The 20,611-nt window shown below is 36.5% G+C and overlaps 1 protein-coding gene across 4 annotated transcripts in view; it reads right to left on the bottom strand.

The window, feature by feature from the left end:
• CAMK4 (calcium/calmodulin dependent protein kinase IV) overlaps positions 1–20,611 on the bottom strand; it is a 264,464-nt gene that overhangs the window by 39,560 nt on the left and 204,293 nt on the right. For all 4 annotated transcript variants that reach the window (XR_008548047.2, XR_010156970.1, XM_517873.9 and 1 more), the window contains 2 exons: positions 8,426–8,516; positions 6,000–6,074 (listed from right to left, as the gene is read on the bottom strand). Coding sequence is in view for 2 of the 4 variants with exons in the window: in XM_517873.9 (XP_517873.7) it covers positions 6,000–6,074; positions 8,426–8,516 (166 nt within the window). In the remaining 2 variants the exon portion in view is untranslated. The remainder of the gene's footprint in view (positions 1–5,999; positions 6,075–8,425; positions 8,517–20,611) is intronic.

Genomic DNA, 20,611 nt, shown 5'->3' with positions numbered 1-20,611 from the left:
AGACTCTAAGTACAGGGATTTCTGCATATCGTAGGAACTCATTCTTCAATTGTTAATAATTAGCCTTCATTTTGGCTTAAATAGAAGCACAATATATATTTGCCATTACTAAAGCCTGAAAATAGCAAAACACTGTTATGCTTAGAGGCTTAGCACGTGGGACATTTTTATGTATTAATACTTCCTCTGAGTTATGCCAGTAGGACTGTCTCAGAACTAATGAGACCTTGGCAAATGCCAAAAGAAAACAAACTCCTAACAGCCTGTAGACTCTGAAAATAGAATTTGAATAAAGACAAGTACAAATATGAAATATGAACATACTTAAGCTTATGAATAAATTCGATAATTCGTATTAGATATAATTTTTTTTTTTACCTAAGCCCTTAACATAGTGGTTTCTTTTCTACTCTAACAACTTGATTTTCTTTTCTAGGATTGGCGTGGGTGGGTATGAAACATCCACAAACTTCAAGCCTTAAATATCTAGACCAGTTAAAACATTTTGGCAGTTAATATTGTATAGTTACATTGTAGCACATTTATTAGGAGCTATGGCCTGATTGATTTTTTTCTTTTTTCTTTTTTGTCTGTGTGACCTACTTATTTTCTCATCCACAAGATGTTGAGAATCCCTTCAACACTGAACTCTTCATGGGTTATTTTTGAACACTAATCATTGATTTCACTTATCTGGACCATAAATTTTAATTTTCTGGCCTGAAGTTTGGTTTTGACTGGGCACATTTCCAAGGAAATAATGAGTATTTGCTTAAACATGAAGCATCTGTGATTTTTCTTTTGCGATTCACTTATAGGAGAGCCCTCTGTTTATTAATAGCCTGGGGCAAGGGTTCTATGAAAGAGACAGAATGGATGGCTTTTCCTTTTTTACTTCCTGAGAAATGACAGATGGTATAACATAAACACCCAGTCTCTCACAAGATGTAATTTGAAAAGCCTTCCATTAAAAGTAGAAACTAGACACAGTGCACTTAAGGATAATCGACCTTGGATATAATCATCCTAACAAGCAACGAAACAAGCTCGCATCTCATCTCTGTCAATTATATGGGTGTCAGACACTTTTTCAAGTTCAAAGTAAAGTCTCTGTATTGTAAATATTTTAAATTTTTCTTTATATATATTACGATGTTTTTGACATCTTAAAAAGCTTTTCTGGTTGCAGAGAGCCTGTCTCTCCTGTGGCTTGTTAATTCTGAAAGATAAGAAAGCGCCCAGCCTGGAGCATGCCTTTCACATACCGATTAACCAGTCCAGTGCCATACCTCATCCATCTGACCTACACACCCCAGGAGGGGATATTCCTCTGCCTTAATCACCCCAGGGCCAGGAGCCAGGAGCCAGGCAACCCACACAAATTATTCAAACTAGCCAATCCTAAACTGTTCACCCTGCCTTGCCTTGCCTTTCCCAAGAAAATACCCCAAAAGGCAGTAGTCTAAACCTTCCCTTTCTCCTGTCTTCTGCCTCCTGACCACCCTGGTGTCTTCTTTCCTGCGTGGCCCTGGGTGGCTTGCTGTGCCTCCTGTCTCTAGGATATGTAAGTTTAATACACTTTTCTTTTTTTTTCCTGAGGCTCTCCTCTGTCTCCTCTTGTGGCCATAAAAGAATATAAAACAGTCTCTGCGTAAATTCTTTGCTTTCTATAGAATCATAATGATTCTCACCAGTCTTGGGCTTGGCTCTCATTTCCAACTCTTTCTATAAATGGACAGTTTCCTCCCCACCAACTTATTCTCAGAAAGATACATGCCAGACTGATGAGAGTATCTATCTGTGGTGAGGGAAGAAGGGCTATAACTGATCTTCAGAGAGGGTTTTAGCTTTACCTGTTAACAATTTAATTTTTTATAAGATAGATGAAACAAATATTCATAACTAGATTAAAATTTGTATTTAATTCAAAACCCTAGATATTGCCTCTGCTCTAGGTTATCTATTCCTGGGCCCTAGTATTACTGTGACTTCTGTTTTTCCCAAGTGTTTTCCAATGTTTCCTATGTTACCACACACAGGTGTATCCTTAAAATCCTACCCCCTCTTTGGCTCCCATTGTGAGGTAATATTTTAGTGTATTTCCTTTGGGTCAAGAGTATGTATGAACACATATGTATTTACTTACATAGAAATGGAACCTTTGTCTGCTAAAGAAATATGTTAAACTTACTTGTTTTTGACTTCCAAGACTGCCCCCGCCTATATAATAGTAATTACATTTCTATGTTTAGCACTTTAGAGCCAAAAAAACACTTTTATTTTCCATCTCAATCCCCAAAATAGTTCACTAAGGTAAGTAGAGTCTACCTTCCAACCCCCATGCCAAGCTTCCTTGCTGCTTTCACTTCCTTTTCTTATAATATGGCAAACTACTTTTTCCTGATAAGCCTGGTCACTTTCAACCTCTTATTTCTGTTTCCTCATTATTTACCATCTAGGCTGAAACGGATATTTGCAAGAGAAAATAATAATAGAAAATAAGCCTCCATTATAAGATGGCATTATTTGTATGAAGGGCCTGTTTATGGAAAGGACAATATATTAAAATAGTATTTTTACAATTTTTAAATATTTTAAAAAAGTAAATATTTACTTTTAAGAGTAGATTGAACATGTCATCTGCTGAGAAGCTAAGGAAGGACATGAGCATGTGTGTAGATTTCTGACATGAGAGCAGTAGAAAAGAGCATTTACAATAGCTAATTTGTCTGTTTTCTTTCTATCCCTTTCCTCCTTAAATTCATGTCATAATATGTCATAATGTTATCATCAAGATATTTACAAAATACAGACCTGATTTAAAAATATTGCCTTGATTAAAAACCTTTGCTGGATCACCATTACCTACCAAGTCAAATCTGAATCCCTTAGCCTGATGTATAGATTCTTTAAACACATGGTCCATCCGACCTTTCTAAGTCCATTTGTGCCCTCTGTACCAAAAACTCTATGTTCTAGTCATACAAAGTTGACAAAGTGACAAAAAGCACCTAAACTCACCAGATGCTGCCAATCCTCCATGACTTTGCTCTCCCTGTACCCACTGACAAAGAATGCCCTGTGGCCACTTCTTCACTTGTTGAACTCTTACTCATCCTTCATGTCTACCTAAAATGTTCCTTCTAAGAACTCTCCATCCAGAATTAATACTAACTCATTAAAACAATATTATAAAATGCTTAGATGGACAAGGAGACATAGAAGAGTACAAGAGAATGCACAGGAGGCTGTTAATATTGAGTATAGTTATTTGGATTTTTATTTCTTCCAATGACCAAGGAATACTTTTTCTTTTCCCTGGGACCAGGTTTCCTTTTATTGCCCAGGCTGGAATGCAGTAGTAAAATCATAGCTCACTGCAGCCTCTAACTCCTGGGCTCAAACAATCCTCCTGCCTCAGCCTCCTGAGTAACTAGGACAACAGGTACATGCCAACATGCCCAGCTAATTATTTTGTTGTTGTTTTTTTTTTCACCATGTTGGCCAGGCTGGTCTCGAATTCTGACCCTCAAGCAATCCTCTCATTACAGCCTCCCGAAGTGCTGAGATTATAGGCATGAGCCACTGCACCTGGTCAAGTAATACTTTTGAGGTATAAAAAATTAAAATGAGCTGGACATGGTGGCTCATGCCTGTAATCCCAGCACTTTGGGAGGCCGAGGCTGGAGGATCACTTCAGGCCTGGAGTTCGAGACCAGCCTGGCCAACATAGCGAAACCCCATCTGTACTAAAAATACAACAAATTAGCTGGGTGTGGTGGAATCCCAGCTACTTGGGAGGCTGAGGAATGAGAATCAATTGAACCCGGGAGGCAAAGGTTACTATAAGCCGAGATCTGTCTCAAAAAATATATATATATTAAAATGAAGATTTTAAAATAAAAGCAATAATTGATAAATACTTCAATGAATAAAACTATATTGATTTATCTATATTAATTTTGTACAGGGAAATTCTATGATTTTTAGGCCCTTGGATACCTGGATTCTTATTCCTGAGCCACTAACAACTAGATGTGGAATCTTGGTGAAGTCAAAGTCTCTGAACTTAATAAGATTAGAATGTTAATAAATGAACTTTAAAGTTCCTTCCAGCACTAAAATTCTACGGATTTAATCACATATATGCTTCAATGAATATATTATCGCACTTCGCCAATCTGATTTTTATGATTTCAAAAGTTGTTAAAAGGAGTTAGTTTTGTAGTACTTCTTTGTCTATTTCTGGGGCAGGGGTGACCTCAAATATAAGTGCTATAGAAAACAAGACAGATAATTCAAAATATCACCCTTCTTCTATGTTTCCATGGTGGCTTTCGATACATACAACACAATATTTCTTAAGACGCTATAATTTCTTGGTTTGCATTTCTGGATTTTTCCTTTTATTTTTGAGACGGAGTTTCACTCTTGTCACCCAGACTGGAGTGCAATGGTGCAACCTTGGTTCACTGTAACCTCTACCTCCCAGGTGCAAGGGATTCTACTGCCTCAGCCTCCTGAGTTGCTGGGATTATAGGCACCTGCCACCATGCCGGGTTATTTTTTGCATTTTTAGTAGACGGGGTTTCACCATGTTGGCCAGGCTGGTCCCAAACTCCTGACCTCAGGTGATCCACCCACCTCGGCCTCTGAAAGTGCTGGGATTACAGGCATGAGCCACCACATCTGGCCACATGTCTGTTTTCCTATAGACTGTGAGCCCCCAGCATGGCTGTAAGGGCAGGAAATGCATCTCCCTGGTGCCACACACTGGCTTGACTACACAGTAGGTGATTAACAGTTCAATGAAGAGATGAATTGAAATAAAGGACATTTGTGTAAAAATATTCTCTTTGTTTTTGTTTGTAGAGATGGAGTCTCTGTCGCCCAGACTGTAGTGCAGTGGTGTGATCTTGGCTCACTGCAACCTCCGCCCCTTGGATTCTAAGGATTCTCCTGTCTCAGCTTCCTGAGGAGCTAGCTGGGGATTACAGTGTGCACCATCACACCTGGCTAATTTCTATTTTATTTTATTTTTTTTAGTAGAGATAGGGTTTTACCATGTTAGCCAGGCTAGCCTTGAACTCCTGACCTCAAGTGACCCGTCTACCTTGGCCTTCCAAAGTGCTGGGATTATAGGCATGAGCCACCACACCTGGCCTGTGTAAAAATATTCTGATCTAAGAGAAAAGGATGACTAATCTTGTGATTGATAACTTGAAATCTTGTCTTTTTTCTTTATAATTTAGATTAGAATTTTAATTGATCTGTGACATATTCATTAATCACAACAATTTTAGGAATTCTTGATAATTTTTACAAACTTTATTGGCTTTCAGGTTGTTGCCAAATTAATTCGACCATCAAGAAAAAAAGAGCAGGTTTTATGCTAGTATGGGTCAAAAGCTTTTTTCTTTCTGATTGCAATGCCTTCAGCCCACTCTGGGCGATGAGGCGGGAAGATGTGAAGAGCTCAATGTAGTTGTGGTCCATCTGCAGGGACTGGAGAACTCTTCTAGGAAAATCTCACCTGAAGTCCTTGTCTTAGTGAGGCTAGGCCAGGCCATGGAAAGAACTAGGGACCACCCCATTCTCACCATTGTCCTATATGCCATCTGAATTAAACATACACTCTCCATCCAAGGAAAAGCAAAGAAAAGTGACAAAGGGCCCATGGATTTAATTCCAACTATAAACGATGGTGTTTCCTTGCCCTCTTCTGTGGTGATGGTCTTTCTGCTGCCCAGTGGGTCTAAGAGTAGCCACTGGCTCAAAGGCATTCTAACAGCAGTGCCCTAAAACCAACATCCTTGAACCTCTCATAGAAAACAAGAAGTGATCTGAGTATTATTTATGTATGCCTTACTCATAGAGATTTGCAACAAATTTTAAGCATTTATAAATAGAAATATTAGGAATTTTAAAAAATGAGATTGCTAAACAAAAATAGATTTCAAATAACAATAAAAGTAAAATATAATTATTAAAGAGCATACCGCAGTACCCTGGGGTTCCACATACTGTCTTCATGAGCACTTGATGTTCCACAATTTTAGAGAGTCCAAAATCAGCTAACAACACAAGAAAAAAATTTAATGAAGCACGTCTTCTCAGCTTTTATGACAAAATATTTGTTATTCAAAAATAAAACTAACTTATTTATCTATTTGCTTTCTTTTGTATTTGATGATGGGGTGAAGGTGGGTGGGAACAAGTCACCCAAGAGGAAGCTAAAGAAAACAATCCATGTGTTTCTTTAAATTGGAGAAAAATATGACTTCCAAATACATTTACAAATAAATCTATATTTAATCTTTGTTCTTCTGTACAATTCCCCGCTTTCAGCAAATAAGCAATTTTTTTCTTTCTTTCTTGTTTTTGTTTGTTTGTTTGTTTAGATGGAGTCTTGCTCTGTTGCCTAGGCTGGAGTGCAGTGGCGTGATCTCGGCTCACTGTAACCTCTGCCTCCCGGGTTCAAGCAATTCTCTGACTCAGCCTCCCAAGTAGCTGGGATTACAGGCACGTGCCACCACACCCGGCTAATTTTTTTGTATTTTTAGTAGAGACGGAGTTTCACCGTGTTAGCCAGGATGGTCTTGATCTCCTGACCTCGTGATCCACCCACCTCAGTCCCAAAGTGCTGGGATTACAGGCGTGAGCCCCCGCGCCCAGCCAAGCTATTTTTTCTTAAAGTAATAGTTGCAATAGTTATAGTTTGTCTAATGTTGTTACTTCTGAAATTTATGTAACAGTAACTCTAAGGGACAATACAGAATTAATGATATAATCCAGAATCTTTAATTTATTGACAGAGAGGAGAAAAAAATTAGACTTTCATCAGTGACACGAGAATTAACAGAAATATCAAAAGGTTTGTTCAGCTTGAAAATACATTCAGTCTCCAATGTATTTCACTTATAAGAATTTACTCTCATAAGAAGACTATAAGATTTTTTTGGTAAGAATCCTTTTGATTTATTTCTCAGAATATTACCTAGGTAAAAGATTATCGAAAGTTGCTACCATTATGAACTATTTGCTGAGCTATATCTCTTGCACTCAGGAAACATCAGGAAACCATTCAAGGGCATTCTTCAAGAGAGGCAGGTGCAGAATGAATTCCATTTTAGACTTCAAAGATAAACCCACATTTCCTGGCAGGTGCCTGATCCTTATCAGTGGAAGCAGCAGGAAGCCCTTCAGAAAGAAAACCTCTCCTGCCTAAATTAGTATCTATCCATCCATTTAAAGAAATTGCTTTAAGGATTAAATCTTTGAAAGTGATGTGAAAGGAAATGGAAAATGCCTGCTGTCCCCTGCCTTACAGGAGTGATTATGAGAACAAGCTGGCTGCCCAGCAGGACTTTCAGGACTTTTTCCTTAGGTTCTTGCATTCATAAAGCACATTATGTTATCTGAGCTCTTCCCTGATATGAACAACTTAATTGTTAAAGGTGTTAACATCTGTAAATGCAGTAAACTTGGCAGATTAGCACGATAAGGACGGCACCAGAAGAGCAATGCCCTTCAGAGGATTTAATGAAGATTCCACTAGTGAGAATTCATCGAAAATAAAGTTTATAATATTTTTTGAAATGAAGATTTGCTTTGGAAGATACATGGAAAGTAACATTTATTTTTTTCTAAAGTGCTAATTAAAGGTTTCTTTGGGTAGATCAGAATTTCCCAAAGTTCATCTTTATAGTTTTTCAAAATGCTTATTGGTAAAAATAAAAAAAAAGTCTCATAGAATATGATATAATATGTCAATTTACATGTTAACAGTTTAAAGGTTCTGGAAAGTCCTATAGAAATACAAATCTTGTTTAACTTTTTTAAAGTTGGCACTTCCTAACTTATTTGATCAGCCATAGCATTTCTGTGAATCGTTTCCATCCTCATCTACCCTGCTGAGAAACCAGTGTTCTATGGAGTGCATTTTGGGAAAGGCAGATCTTAATTTATCTCTGTTCATATAAACAAGCGACTCAAAGCCTAGACTCACTAATATGTGCTAAATATTTTATGTCAAAGTTCTTTATTACCTAAAATTAAGCTCCAAGCAATCTGTGGAATAAAAGTTAATATCTCCAAAAGATGTGTTACTTTTTCTATCATTTTGTTCACTATAAACTTATTTACAAAATACAAGGTCATCTCCTGTGGTCCTTGCCATTTCTAAGCTGTGATTCCTTTGTGTGCCCAGCAACAGAATACTAACTTCTAAGCCATATTTTCCAAATAAACATTCCAGGAAAGAGCACAAACTTCCAAAACAACATATTATTCCTTTACAGATGTCAATTATTCAGGAAAACTGAATGGATGTAAAACTGGATGGAGCAATATTTAAAAATTCCACACAGTAAAATTTTTTCTGCTCTGAAAAAAGGAGTCACAAAACAAGAAGAAATGTTCTCACCAATTTTGAGTGGTGCATCTGGGGCTGGAGTTGCATAAAGAAGATTCTCTGGTTTGAGATCACGATGGACAATCCCATTTTCATGTAGATACTAAAGAGGGAAAATAATGAAATAACATTTGTGTAATGCTACTTATGGTTCGAATGTCTATACTTAATCTTTTAAGAACTATAAGTTATGTGATTCAAGAACACACATATTATGACTTAACAATAAGTACCATAAAGGAAAATCTGTTTTAAACTGTATACATTAAATAATACTTTATAAATAGTTACCTAAATGTGATGCAATTTAAATTGTATAGAATCTATTCCCAGAATGAAATATTTACTCCTCAGCTAATATTAGTTACAATTCTCTTTATGCATATTACTATATCAACTGGAATTAGCTAATTACTATAATGATGTCAAGGTGCTGTGTACTGAAATTTGTCTGGCTTATTATCTAAAAAGCATAATTGGATGTGTGATCTTATAAACCTGTATAGCAAAGACTTCATAATTATTGTCTGAGCAGACATATAGATGTGAGTATTTTAGACATATAGATGTGAGTTATTATAGAGAACTATCCTTAACAAGACAAATACTGTTTGATAATGATGGATGCACTCATAGGCTCTTCTGAGAATTAGTAAATCTAACTGTCAATATAGATGTTGAAAGCTGTATTTGAGATGAATCTTAAAGATCACATCTAGCAACTCTGCTCATTTTATTGTACTTTAAATTATTTTGTAAAATCACGTATAAGCATACATGCAACATATTCTCACTGTAAATGCTGAAGTCCTACCTGATTTCCCTTCCCCCAGATCCAGTTCCAGTCCCCTCTTCAAAAGTAATCCCTCATCAGTTTGAAACGTTTTTTCCCAAAAATTTTGTTTGAACATTTTTTCTATGCATTTACAAACGAGTCTATATACACTGGGCTAGATTCACTAATGCATAGAAAAAGCATTCTAGGCATTAGTGAATCTAGGTTCTGAGGCACTTGTTTATATGAACAGATTTCTTTACATATATCAAATATTCAGGACATCTGTGTATTACACTGGCTCATGCCCGTAATACCAGCAATTCGGTGGGCTGAGGTGGAAGGATCGTTTGAGTCCAGGAGTTCGAGACCAGTCTGGGCAACATAACAAGAGCCCATCTCTATGAAAAATTTTAAAAAGCCAGGGATGGTGGTGCATGCCTTGTAGTTCTAGCTACTCTGGAGGCTGAGGTGGGAGGATCACTTGAGCCCAGGAGGTCAAGACTTCAGTGAGCCATGATCATGCCACTGCACTCCAGCCTGGGTGATAGAGCAAGACCCTGTCTCAAAAGAAAACAAAAACAAAAACAAAAAACCAAACCAAAAAAAAGACTATATATGTATATACACAAGGTAATATCCCTGGTTTCCTCCATTTTCCTACTTAAATATATCATTAATACAATTTTTAGGTGGCTTTTTTTCTGCTTAACAAAATATCTTTGAAGGCTTACCTTCGTATCAGTTCAGTGTATTCTATTGAATTCTTGCATCTTGTATTATAATTAATTTACTTATTCATTTTTAATGGACATTCAAGTTGTTTTCAATTTTTAAAAAGTTACAAGTAATACAATATAAACATTCCAGCACTTGAATATTTGAGTGTTTCTGCTGGTATTTTTCTAGGACAGATACCTGGGAGCAGGTGCAGTTGTGGAGTCAAGGCATACAGCATTTTTATTTTAATACACACTTCAAAATCACTTTCCTAAAAGCCTCCATCAATTTTCACTCACACAAACAATGTATGCATATATGTTAATATATTTGCTAAATCTGTAGTTTTAACTTTTGCTGAGCTGGAGTGCAAAGATTGTGTCTTAAGTTTGGTTTAATTTGCCTTTCTCTGTTCACTAGCACAGTTGAGCTTCTCGGTCAATCAGTTTTCCTCTTCCATGAACTTCCTGTTCATAACATCTGCCCATGTTTCTGTTGGTTTAAGAGAAAAAGTTTCCAGTGTGCTGTACTCTCTCTCCTTTCCTACCTCATGTGGGAAGGCAAGGAGTCTTTTATACTTAAGCCAAGTAAGGGGGGTTGGGGAGGTACTGTTTCAAGATCGCTTCGTGATTTGGGGAAACAGATAACTGGCTCATGCATGAAAATGGAAAGAAGAGTGGATAGTTGCAGCAAGAGAATGCAGAGAGGGCCTCAGGGAGATTCAGCTACTCTCAAATAGTAGCTGGATGTACATTTCTCATGGGCCCAGTGTGGATTCTGCAGGAAGGAATTAGACATGAGTCTCCATGAAGAAACTCTTCACGGGAGTGTTTCCTGCCAGGGGATACCACCTTAGCATCACAGAAAGCAGAGTGTGAGGGTTGTGACAGTGGCACCTGAGGCTCTTACATGTTTTAAACACTTACTGTATTTTAAGCTCTATTTTAAATACCTTATACCTGTTGACTCATTTAATCTTCACAACAGCTCTAACCAGTAAGTCGTCTAATATTTGTTTTCCAAATGAAGAAACTGAGGCACAAAGAGGCTACGAAATCTGTACAGTATCACAACTACACACTAGAGTTGGGATTCAGACTCAGGCATTTGGCTGTAGAGCACATACGTCTTGCCTATTACATAATTCCCAAGGAGATGCTCAATGAACATTTGTTACTTGATTGATTAAGGTGAGGGAACAAAAGAAAAATAACAACGAAGGAAAAGAGGGGAGGATACTGGAAAGGAAGGTAATGAAGGTAGGAAGAGAAATGAGAGAATGACAGAGGAGCATGCTCGACCATGAATGATACCCAGGGAAAACATGCGGTATCCCCAAGAAGGAAGATACTGTATCTTGATATAAGCTGAGTTTGAAGGGGAAGATAGATAGAATATCTCATATAGTACCTTTGGAACATATCTAAGAATTGCATAGTTTGGGACTAACGGAACATACTGATTTTTCCCCCTAATCTTACCCAATTTAGAAACTCCGTTGTGTTGAGAAGAAAATGACGCTAAACATAGGAACACAGTAACAATGACAAATGAAATGACCTGGTAAGTTTTGTTTAGCAAAGAACTAATTATATGAAGATCCTCACTAAATGTTGTTCTGGCTTTCTTGAAACAAAAAGGTGGTTGCGTTCTAAGTGCAAGTTAAACAACAGCAGCAAAAACAACAAAAAAGAAAACATCATTTGGCACTCCATAAAAGAGAACTACACCAGATAAAGGAAGGAAAGTTTAGAGAAAAATACTAGAACGAGGAGCTATACACTACCAAAGGAACAAGCTTTAAAACAAAACAAAGCAATTAAATGTTAAAGGTCATGATCTTGGCTTTTAAAAAGACATGCAGAGATAATTTGCTAAACATTAGTTGGTGTAGAAAGATTATCAAAAGTCATGATATATTCATATATATATAGTATATATAGTATATATATATAGTGTGTGTATATATAGTATATATATATAGGGTGTATATATATATGTGTGTGTGTGTGTGTATATATATATATATATATATACACATATATATATAGTAGGGGGAGGCATTTAAATATATCTGACTGATAAAATGTCAGGAGTCACTATTTCATTTTTGTTTACATCCCCTGATAAACTTTGACCAATAGAATTTCTAACCTTTACATTATCTCAAGTCAGAAAGACAGGTAGAAGGAAAATGTGAAGTATGATTTTTCTTTTCCCAAAAAGATACAAACATTAGAAAGATCAACACTCTTTTAGAGCACATGTTCTCAAACTTTTTGGTCTCAGTAACCCTTTATATTCAAAAAAAATGTTGGAAACCCCAAAGAGTTTTTGTTTATGTGAGTTACATCAAGCAAGACTTACTGTATTACTAGTTAAAATGAAAATTAAATTAATAAATTAAAATGCCTATTAATTTTGAAAAAGCAATAAGCTCATGACATTGCTTATTAAAATATTTAAAAATATAACTGAAAATATTAAATATATTAATATTATGTTAATAAGATATATAATATTTATATATTTTAAAATTTGTTAAAATATACTACATTCTAAAATAAAAATAACTGTATTTTCTAAAACAAAAAATTAGTAGAGTGCTAGTCTTTCAGTTTTGTAAATTTCATTAATTTCTGGCTTAACAGAAAACAGCTAGACTTTCATATTTGCTTCTGCATTGTCTGGTATAAAATCACATACCATGTAGCCTCTGGAAAATTCCACTGTGTGTGTGTGTGTGTGTGTGTGTGTGTGTGTGTGTATATATATATATATACACATATATATATATATATATGTTTTGTTTTGTTTTTGTTGTTGTTTTTGAGATGCAGTCTGTCGCCCAGGCTGGAGTGCAGTGGTGCGATCTTGGCTTACTGCAATCTCCACCTCCCTGGTTCAAGCGATTCTTCTGCCTCAGCCTTCCGAGTGCCTGGGACAACAGGCACGCGCCACCATGCCCAGCTAATTTTCTTTGTATTTTTAGTAGAGACAGGGTTTCACCATGTTGGCCAGCTTGGTCTCTAACCCCTGATCTCGGGTGATCCACCTGCCTCGGCCTCCCAAAGTGCTGGGATTATAGGCATGAGCCACAGCACCTGACTGAGATGCCTTCATATTATGATAAAATGATTTTGACATCACAGAACCCCCTAACAGGATATCAGGATCCTCCAGGGATGCCTAGCCTAGACTAGACTTTGAAAACTGCTATCTTGGAGCATCTGAAGACATAAAAAGATCAATTTAAAGAGCCGAATAATAGGCAGGCTTCCCTTTATTTTAAAACTGATTTTTAAATGAAATACACACTTCTAATATCATCAACACTAATCTCATTACTTCACAATCACTGTACATAGAGAAGAGGAAAAGAAAATAAAGAATAAAACATGCTGCTAAAGATTGTGTGGTCATGGGAAAATGTGCAAAGATATTTTATGATATCATATTAATGCTATCTATAGAGCTGATAAAGAAATACCTAATCATGGAGAAACATATCTTACCAAGATATTGTTGATTTTAGCTACAGATTATGTAAATCATGGGGATTAACATAAATAGATAAATGCACTAGAAAGAATAAAAACATGGTAACTGGGTATTCTAGAATAAACCATGTGTTCAATGTAATCATAATTAAAGTAAAGCAAAGACATGCAAGAAAACAGAAAAAAACAAACCATAAACTGGGGAGAAGAACAGGGGAGAAGATTTTTAAAATCTGCTATGTCAGTCTAACAATTTAATGGAGACAGAAACAACAAATCTGACAATTGTAGCACCCTACTTCTAAAGGTTATCTTGACAAATGCTAACCTTTAATAAAGAAATTACAAAAGCAAATAACCAGGGGTATACAAGTTAATGAAAACTTTAAGGAATAAAAATAAGGAAGAGGAGGAAAAGAAATAGTAGGAGTCAGGGATGCACAATTAATTTATTGGCTCATATTTTAAGTGTGTTATATTTTTAAAAAGCATAAGACAAAAATATAATTTTATCTGCAGAGTAGTTGAGAGAGACTAACATATTTTTAATATATATTATAAAATAAATGCAATATTTGCTGCCAAAGGCATATCTCTGCTAAGTTCTGTTTAAATATCTTGCCCTCAGTCTTGATCATGGGTTGACAGAAATACGTATATTGAGATTTTTTTTTGCATTGTTTCTGAAACAATTATTAAAGAAAGACTTCATGAGTGGTGCTTTGGGGTAATATGCCCAAAGTATATCATTTGTTAGCTATGTGACCTTAAGCAATTTATCTGTCCTTTAAGCCTCGGTTTTCTCATCTGCAATGCCCACTTTGCAGATTGTAGTGGGAATTAGAAATGAGGTGTGTAAGTACTTAGTATGTTATGAGCATGTAGTAGATATTCTATGTGTAAATGGTAGCTATTCGGACTAAATCCTTGCTATTTCACATCCTTTGTAAAATACATCACATTTAGCAATCCTTTGAGACTTGGAAAACTTGCTCTTTTCTAAAGTTTCAAAGGATACTTTGATCAGAAAATACTTGCTTTATAATTCATATTTTTTCCTTCTGTTTTGCTGCCAAAAATCTCAGTGAAAAGGAGGTTTCAATTACAGTAAATAGCCGAGTTTGGATGTGTTTACCTCTTCCTTCCTCTACCTGGCTTTTGATTCCTTTTTCTAATTTAATAGAAATTTTGTATGCATTTTTCATTTAATTTGCCATAAATCTTCTACCCAAGATGATGCAATATAACTTATAAATAGAATATGTCATATTTATGTCTTTCTTCCCTCTTGAAAAAGGTCTCAGTGAAATGTGTACTGAATTTTCTCTGTATGTGTTTATAGTTTACAATAAGAAAGTTTAGGTGTTAGAAAAGAAACAGTTTGTGGTGATTAGGATTTGAAACATTCTTACTATAGTTTTGTCAACTATGTAACAAAAAATTTCTAAAATAAATAATATTTGTCCTTGATAAACAGTTGCACTTCCAGTTCTGTTACTTTGTTTATGCTCAGTTCTCCTGGGATTTTCTGTAGTTCTTCCAGAGCCATCCCTTAGTGCTGCTTGGATCTCATCCCATGCCCTCCTGACTCCTGAGTCAAGGTCCATGTCTCCTGCCTTCTCTTTACCTCTTCCTCTCCATTTCCTCTTTGTTCCCTTGCATCACATTAGTATGCTCTAGACTAGGAGCTATGGTCCTCAAAAAGAAATAAGAAAAAGAAAGCAACCACTACCTCCATATTCTCTCAAACCCACATATTCCCAGCTTTCTCTGGCTATACTCAATTATTTCCTATTCTAGTCAGGCAATTTCCTGAAAATGTAGTCTCCCTTCATTTTTGTTTCTTTAACACACTATAATCTTATTTTTGTCCTATCAAACCCAATACCCATGTTCTGACTCATTTTTCTCAACCCAAAGACATCTGACTACATTGGCTAGTCTCTCCTTCAGACTCTCATAGGCCAGTGTTCCTGGCATCAGCAGCCTGGCTTTCCTGACTCCTCTGTTCTTTCAGCCTCCTTCCCTGGCTCCAGGTCTTCCACTTGCTTAGGACCCTCTGCTTTTTCTGTGTTTCCAGGGTGAGCTCATCCAAACCACAAATTGAGTTACCCCTTATTCCACTGTGTCCCAAATCTCTATTGCCTGCCTATACTTCCCTGTAGCTCCGGACTCCATTCAACTTTCTACTTTACATTCCATTGGAATGTTTCATTGGTGCTCCAGTCTCAACATTTCTAAAACTAAACTCATAGTTTACCCTAAGTCTGCTTCTTCTGTACCTATATTCCCAATCCCTACAAATGATACCATCCAACTGACCAAGCCAGAAACCTGAATTCATCCTATTCCTTCATCTCCTTTATTTGACACACCCAATCTGTGTTGATGTGTAGGCTCTCCCTCCTTAGTGGCTTGTGTATCCCCACCTCCTTTCCCTGCTTACTGCCCTTGCCTCCAGCCAGGCCACTAGCATGTTTTCCCTCTTAATTACTCTAATAACCAGCTTAGCTGTCAGCTTCCCAATTTCCAGCATTAACCTCCTCCAGTCCGTGCTTCGCACTGCCACAAGAGTAGACAGATCTAGATATGGCACTCCCCTGCTTATAACCTTCAGCATCTTTCCAAAGTTTCCAGCATGCAGGGCAGCAGCAATGTTGTGTTTGATTGTGTAGCTCTTGAGTAGGGATCACAAACTCTCGAGGGGCGAGGAAGATACCCTAAAAGAATGAAGGAGGTAGGCATGGAGTAAAATAAAAGGGAGACATTGGAAAGTTGTAGGGACTGTGCCTGTTTGTGGAGAGAGCATGACCCTTTAAGAGGCAAAGGCTACTCCGGTTCAGCCAACTGTGGTCAGGTGGGATGCAGACCCCAGGTTGTTAGCTCTTCTGATTTTTCAAGGCGAGGCAGAAATTAAGATTCTTTTGATGTGAAATATTCCAAATTTTAAATGTTGGCAACTAAGTTGAAAAATGTTAAATCCTGCACAGGCCAAACAAAATACTGCAGTCTGTAATTTTGCTTTAAAGTTTAAAAGGGAGCTGGGCACTCAGTAGATGCCCAATAAACATTTGTTAAGTGTATGAATAAATAAATGATTATTTTTCTGACTCCACTTCCTAAATTGAACATTTACAGTGTTTGTTCTCCTAGTCTTCTTTTTTGCTGTAAACTCTTTGAGCACATTTGTCTACTCTTTCCTTCTGCTACTTTTTATAGCATAAAGGAGTATACATGAATGTAAAAAATTATGATTAATCTTAAATTTTTTATATAAAATTTAACTATAACACTTATGGATTACTTGGATAATTTTTTACAATAAATTTTCTCTAAGTGGCAGGCATTTCATATATTTGTTAATCCTGAATACCACACGTTTGCTACAAATGATGTGATTTGAATATGATAGATACAGGGTACATTTAGCTGGCAACTATATCTATTCTCACATTAACTAAACATACTACGTAATTACATTGCTAGCAGTTTGAGAATTAAAGGTCATTCCATGACAGTATCTTAAAAGGATTTCCAATTCAATGTTGTTTCTTAAGCTCCAAGATCATTTATCCAACTGCCTTGTCTCATTTCCAGTTGGATATCTTGTGGGCACGTTAACTTTATCATGTCCATAGCAGCACTCTCGACCTCCCTGCCCTCTTCCAGTTTCTTCCACCTGAAAACGTAATCTCTCCATCAACTTAAGTGTTCAAGTCAAAATTTGACTTTCTCTCCCTCACCATCTACATCCAATTCACAATTAAGTTCTTTCAACTTTAATTCCAAAATGTCTCCAGAATGGCCCTGTCTCTTTCATGAGCATTACTCCAGCTGGATGGCCATAGCAGCCCCTTTAATACTTGCTTTGATTTTCAGCATGCCACTTTTCACACTACTCTTTACATAAAGCACAGGGAATCAGGCCATTTCTTCTCCTTGTGAAAGTCTTCAATGGTTTTCCACGACTTCATCCTGGCCTTCAAGGTCTTGGTGATCTGGTTCCTATGCTCCTCTCCAGCCTCATATTCTGTCACTCTCCCCTCTCTTGTTCTGTTCTCTGATACAGATTTTCTCTCAGTTTTTCAAAATCCTTCATCTCTTTCTCACCTCTGGCTGTTCCCTGCCTGAGCCCTTTCACACTTCTTCATCTGGCCAGCTCTCCTCATCCTCAGGACTTAGCTATAATGTCACTTCCTCAGGGAAACTGTACCTACCCTTCCAAAGTAACATATGTGTCAGCTCTTATATCCTCTCATTGATGCTGCCTATTTTTCTTTACAGCATGTATGTTTCTTTGCAGGCTTTCCATTCAGGATGTCTCCTCCACTGGACTGAGAACTCCATAAAGACAAAGAATCCCCAGATACTACATTTCCTTCACAGAGCCTAACACTAACTATGCATTCAGTAAACGCTTTTGAATGATTAATAAATAACTCAATTTTCCTATAGATGCACATATTGTTCTACTTTTTAAATCACAAACTTATAGTCAAAAGGTGATAGTAATCTAGACCTTTTATTCATTTGTTGTTATTCATTTGTAATAGAAGTTAAAATATTAAAATAGAAAATGTTGTGCTTACATCGTGGCAATCTATGTCCACAGCAATGCCACTTCATCATCTTTAGCAGAAGCACGGCTCTTAGCATCTTTGCACTTATTAAACATATACTATTCTTGGTAGATAATAATACTTAGTCACCTCAGTGGTGCTTATTGAGTATTAGTGAGATAAATGAGATTTACCTTGTCACTTTGAGAAAGGCCAAAAACCGGTAAGAATATTTTAACTGCGAGATCAGAAGAAAGAGTTTCATCTTCCAAATGACATTTTAAACCATTACCTAATTCGTTTTTGTTCTATAGTAGCATTATGTTGGTAGTTATAGCTGAATTAATTTCTTCACATGCTTTGAAGTTGATCTGAATATTCAATACAGCGTTGCCTCAGGGGAGTTTGGGGAAAGACTGTTGAAAATTCACCTGTTAGTTTTCTCTTCAGTACCCTTTGTGTCTGAAACTTTTCATAAATTGTACTCGTCAGTGTATTAAAGCGAAACTGATGTGCTGACTTAAAAATCAAGTGGCTAAAGAAGTAGTGATGCACCTAGCTATAATAATACACTAGGGAGAAGTGGGTAAGTTCAAAGGCATCTGTTAATAAATGAAGGCATCCTGTTAGACTCCAGTAGTGAGAATGAAGATGGCCAAGGTTGCTGCTGGCCCTGCAGTTGAGGTTTATGTGTGTGCTTTGTTGCTTTAGGATTTGGGTATGGCCCAGAAGTCTCAGAATGAAGCATCACTTTGCTGGAAAATACTTGCTGGGATGGCAATGTCATAGGGGAAAAGAACAGGATGCTGGTAGAAAGATAATGATGAAAGCCTCTGGGTAGGGAATCCAGGGGTGTCAGGTTAGAGTAGTAGACAAGAGAAGAGGTCACAAAGAACACACTGACAGTGGCATGAGTCTCCTCTACATACTAAGTCAGAGTGGAGAAACACGGATATTTTCATTGGATTAGAAATTTATTTTCCTGTCTATACATATGCATGCCATAGAACTATATTAAGTACGTATTTCTAAGATAAACTATATGACACTGGTGGAAAATGTCATTTTGCCTACATTACTTTTCTTAGATTCAATTCAAAACCTGAAATCCTTACTCAATTAAGATTTTAATGAAACACTTATCTTTGTTTTCAGTAGCAATCCTTATTAAGTGAATGGTTATTATTTTTAATTAGATATTATGCAAAAAAATGAATAGAAAAAGCTAGGTGTCTAGATATAAACAGACAAATTTCATGCTGACAGGATAAAAGTATATAAAGAAAACTGGAACAATTTATGTGCAATCTACAAATCAGCATATAATATTTATTTGTATATAAGGTTAGAACAAGTATATGTTGTGAGGCAACTGAGAAGATGTTGAGATTAAGAGGATAAACATGATTATGACATTCTCTAATTTCCACTGTATGTGCCCATGTTTCAGAAAAGGTGAGAATTTAGGAATGGAGGCTATGGAAAGGTTTGGCTAATGAAATAAAGGTGGTATTCAGGAAAAACTTCAAAGCTTGGGAAAAGGTTCAAAAATGATCTACAATTAAGGAGAAAGAAGCAGCAAGCAAATTTTTGTAATGGGAAAGAAGAGATTAGATTGGAGCACAAAAGTAAAAAGGGAAGCTCCTGAGTCTGCACACTCTGGCCAAGCAGAACCTGGGGATCTTGACCTTGGCCCTACAGACAGGCTGAACTGTTTGCATTGTCCAGAGAAGCTGATTGGGCAGGACTGAGGATGAATGAAGAAATTACTCCATCCTCAGGCAAAGAGATGAGCTCTTTCACTAGGATGAGGAAGCTGAAAATATCATTATGAAAGATGGCTGTGCTTTAGATGACAGTATATACTTTATATATTAAATAATATTAAAAAATAAAAGTAGATATTTGGAATGTACTAGAGAAAGAAAAGAGTTTTGGGATGCAAGTAAAAGGTATGTCAAACATGACAAAGAGTGAAAATTTGTAGTTTTTCCTTGGAAAAATGTACATTCACCAATGTATAAATGATTCCTAAAGCAAGTAGCATTAAAGTAGAATGAGGAATTAAAAAATATAAAAGCTCCAATCTTATCTTACCATTTAGTCTTTAAAAAAATGCAATAACCAAAATCTCAAATTCCCTTTTAAAAGAGACAAAGACTGCTGCTCTGAATTCAGGGGGTGTCTAGACATGTAATTAAACTCTCTCTACGGTCCTAACAAAAACTGTTTCATTGTGTAATGAAAGCTACTGCATAGTAATTTAGTTTAATTACAGCTATGCTGTGTTCAATGGGCTGTGTGTGGTTAATTGATAATGTCTCAGGAGTTGGTAGGAGGAAGTTTGAATCTCTTTAAAAATCTAACAGGACAAAGAAGAAACAGTCATTACAGAAAGAAAACAGTATTCTGACCACAGTTTTCTTGATGGAAAGAAAAATTAAACTACATGAATTTACTCTTTTCTACTCAAAAAAAATTAGAGTGAGTATACATAAATTTAAGTAGGAACTTCAAAGTGAATACCCTATTTTGGTGTCATGTCTGCTTTGGAGACCTAGTAGGTACTACCATCGTCTTTATCATTGACCTCTACTCTGTGATGCCTTAAGAATCATCAACAGAATATACGAGAAAAGCAGTA

Source organism: Pan troglodytes, chromosome 4 (genome assembly GCF_028858775.2).
Source record: "Pan troglodytes isolate AG18354 chromosome 4, NHGRI_mPanTro3-v2.0_pri, whole genome shotgun sequence".
NCBI classification, from domain to species: domain Eukaryota; kingdom Metazoa; phylum Chordata; class Mammalia; order Primates; family Hominidae; genus Pan; species Pan troglodytes.
The sequence above is the reverse complement of the archived record's forward strand: the minus strand, read 5'-3'. Positions and strand labels throughout refer to the sequence as shown.